Source organism: Thermobia domestica, chromosome 6 (genome assembly GCF_964235325.1).
Source record: "Thermobia domestica chromosome 6, izTheDome1.hap1.1, whole genome shotgun sequence".
Lineage (NCBI taxonomy): Eukaryota > Metazoa > Arthropoda > Insecta > Zygentoma > Lepismatidae > Thermobia > Thermobia domestica.
The window spans coordinates 76913287-76916447 of record NC_137459.1 but is presented as its reverse complement, the minus strand read 5'-3'; the positions used below and the strand labels follow the sequence as shown (position 1 = coordinate 76916447).

General features: G+C 38.0%; 1 protein-coding gene across 1 annotated transcript; it reads left to right on the top strand.

The window, feature by feature from the left end:
- Positions 1 to 564: 564 nt before the first annotated feature.
- Positions 565 to 1053, top strand: LOC145687210 (protein GVQW3-like). The gene has a single exon (XM_081760681.1). It carries the CDS (start codon positions 565 to 567, stop codon positions 1051 to 1053), a length of 489 nt encoding a protein of 162 aa, XP_081616807.1.
- The last annotated feature ends 2108 nt before the right edge of the window (positions 1054 to 3161 follow it).

Below are 3161 nucleotides of genomic sequence, written 5' to 3'. Positions count from 1 at the left end.
TATTAGTTTCTCATGGGAGCTTCATTTATTCGGCCTGCTTTTATAATAAATTTGTTTCTAAGGAAAACATACACATCTTTTTTGATCACGAAAGTAATACATATTGATCATGCAACTTATCCTATATACTACATTGGCCATGGCCTGAGAGGATGAAAAAATATGGTGGCAGTCTAAGCGCTAGGTGTGCTTTACAGGAATGTGGAAAGAATTTGTACTTGAAAGACATTAAAACTGTCACCAATCAGCTCATAGATCTCTAAAACTATTGATACCACACTAATATCGGATATATATATATATATACGAGGGATGACTGAAAAGTTTTAAGCCTAACATAGAAAATGAGAATCTATAATATAACAATTATATGTATTAGAATAGTACAACTTTGATATTAATGTGCATCAAGCTCTAGGTTCTAAGTAATTTCTTTTATCTTTTACTGGCTCTTGAAGTGAGTGAGCTGGCAGAAGTTGGGAAAATGGAAAAAAAATCGAGTACAGCTCAGTCATCTAGTATCTACAATTAAAAGGAATATCACTAGCTGAGATTCACAAGGATATGGTCAATACCATAGGTGAATCTGCCCTTTCATATGCCACCATCAAAAGATGGTTGCATGAATTCAAGCGTGGTAGCCATAGTGTTGAAGATGAGCCGAGATCTGGGAGACCATCAAGTGCTACCACCACGAAAAACATTGGCCTGGTACTTGATATGATCATGGAAGATCGCATATTGTCAACTCGACAGATATCAGACAGGCTAGGCATATCACAGGAGCGAACAGATCATATTCTGGAGAATGAGCTTGGTTTATCAAAAACTTCTGCTCGATGGGTCTCACGTCTTCTGACTCCCGAACAAAAATACACTCGATACTTCTCCGTGGACAATTTGAAACTGTTAGAACGTGGTGTGAACGATTTTCTTTTTCGATACATCACTATGGACGAGTGTTGGGTACACCATTACCAGCCCGAAAAGAAAAAAGAACAATCCAAACAATGGAAGCACCCCTCCTTCCTTGCCCGCAGAAGGCAAAGGTGATCCCCTCCGCTGGCAAAGTGATTGTCTCTATTTTTTTATTTTTTTTTGGAGGGGGAATTCCCAAGGTGTGATATTCATCGATTATCTGCAAAGGGGTCATAACATCACAGTACAATACTATAGTGACCTTTTGAAGAAACTTCGAGTGCAAATTCAAGAAGAAAAGGTCACAAATTATATGTGAAGGCGTTCTCTTCCATCATGACTATGTCCACGACCACATGTTAGCAGTTGCCGTGGCTGCTATTCATGAATGCTGCTTTGAACTTGTTCACCATCCACCCTATTCTCCAGATCTGGCATCCTCTGACTTCAACTTGTTCCCTAATCTTAAGAAACAAGCTCTAGCAGGACTATGTTTTGCAAGCGATAATGACGTCATGACAACCGTGGAGTAGTTTCTGTGATCACAACCTAAGGATTTTTTTCTACTAGGATAAGAGCACTGCAGCACCGTTGGAGCAAGTGTGTTGCTGCCCAAGGGGATTATGCTGAAAAATAAGGGTATTAGCAAATCTGTACTTCTTATATTTTCCTCAAGGCTCAACACTTTTCAGTCACTCCTCGAGTATATATATATATATATATATATATATATATATATATATATATATATATATATATATATATATATATGTGTGTGTGTGTGTGTGTGTGTGTGTGTGTGTAAGGCAACGAACATTGCCAACTCAGTAAGCGTCGTGTTTATAGCCATAATTATCAAAGCCCCATAAAGTAAACCTGCACCGAGAAATGTAACATCCCTTACAAAATATATATATAGTTTTTTTAAAGATATTGAGAGTATATATTTGCCCAAAAGGCTGGATATGTGTTTTTATATTGTGTTGGTAAACATATTCTTGCTTTGCACCGTAAAGGTGTCTACAGCATGGGCAAAAAATCCTATCATCTCCCTTAAGTATAAAATAATTGAACTATGTAAACTGTAAATACTGTATATGCAATTATAGGGCCTATATGACGGAATTACAGTACAATATGTTTCTTTCTTGTTTCAAGTATAAACAACTTCTGGAACAAGTAATTATATCATTGAAAAATGCACCGTCAAGAGCACTTGAGTTCTCGAGAGCCCCAGAACAAGGTAAACAAACACAGGTGTTTATGGATTTCTAACTACGGTTCGGACTAGAGCCTCCTCCAAAGAGAGCACTTTTATGTTGGGAACATAAACTGTTTCTGTTTGTTTGTTTTTGTTTTGTTTTTATTGGCAGTTCTAAGGATAAGAAAGGAAATGGTAGACCAACAAAAAGAAAGGAATGATGCAGAGAAGTCGTTGCGTTAGTGGAGATATCACCAATGTGTCCACTTCCAAACGGACCGCGAACTTTGTATATTCGAGTCAACTCTGCGCAAATACATAAAACGTGACTTAAAATTGCACCCATATTGAATGTATCATGAAAATTTGTTCAAAAGTTATCTGATAATGATTTAAACCGAAGGAAGAAGTCATGTGAACAGTTTTCAGGTGTTTGACACTATCTCGAATCATGAAAAATTGATTGCTAGTAACGAATGTGAAATATACCGAAGTTTCCGAGCAAGGCATGTTGTCTTCTGGTCAAAGGAAACAATTAGTTTTATGAGGAGATTGAACACAACTCTTCGGATGTCATAATATAGGCTAGTGTGAACAGCAAAAATATTTACGATCCATATGTTTTTGATGGACCTGTTAACGAAGATCGAAACACTGATATGCTAAGAAACTGGTTCATTCTCCTTTTGGAAAACCGAGGGGTCAAGAGGACATGTTGGTTCATCAAGGAGGCTTCACCAAAGAGAGGCTTCATCAAGATTGGTCGCCTCCTAATTGTGACACTTTTGTCCGAGAATATCTCAATGAGGTGTTTCCAGGACGTTGGACTTGCCGCGGATCGCCTTCATAACCTGTTCCACTTCATTGAGCATCTCGAAGGCCAGACTTCACAACCTGTGACAATTCGCTCTGGGAATTCATCAAGAATGTTGTTGCAGCACAACGTTATGCTCCGATTGATGGATTGAGATAAGTTGTGAGTTGATTTCAAACTGGTTACTGCAACAATGCTGAGAAAAAATGTCGCATAGAACCTGGCAAC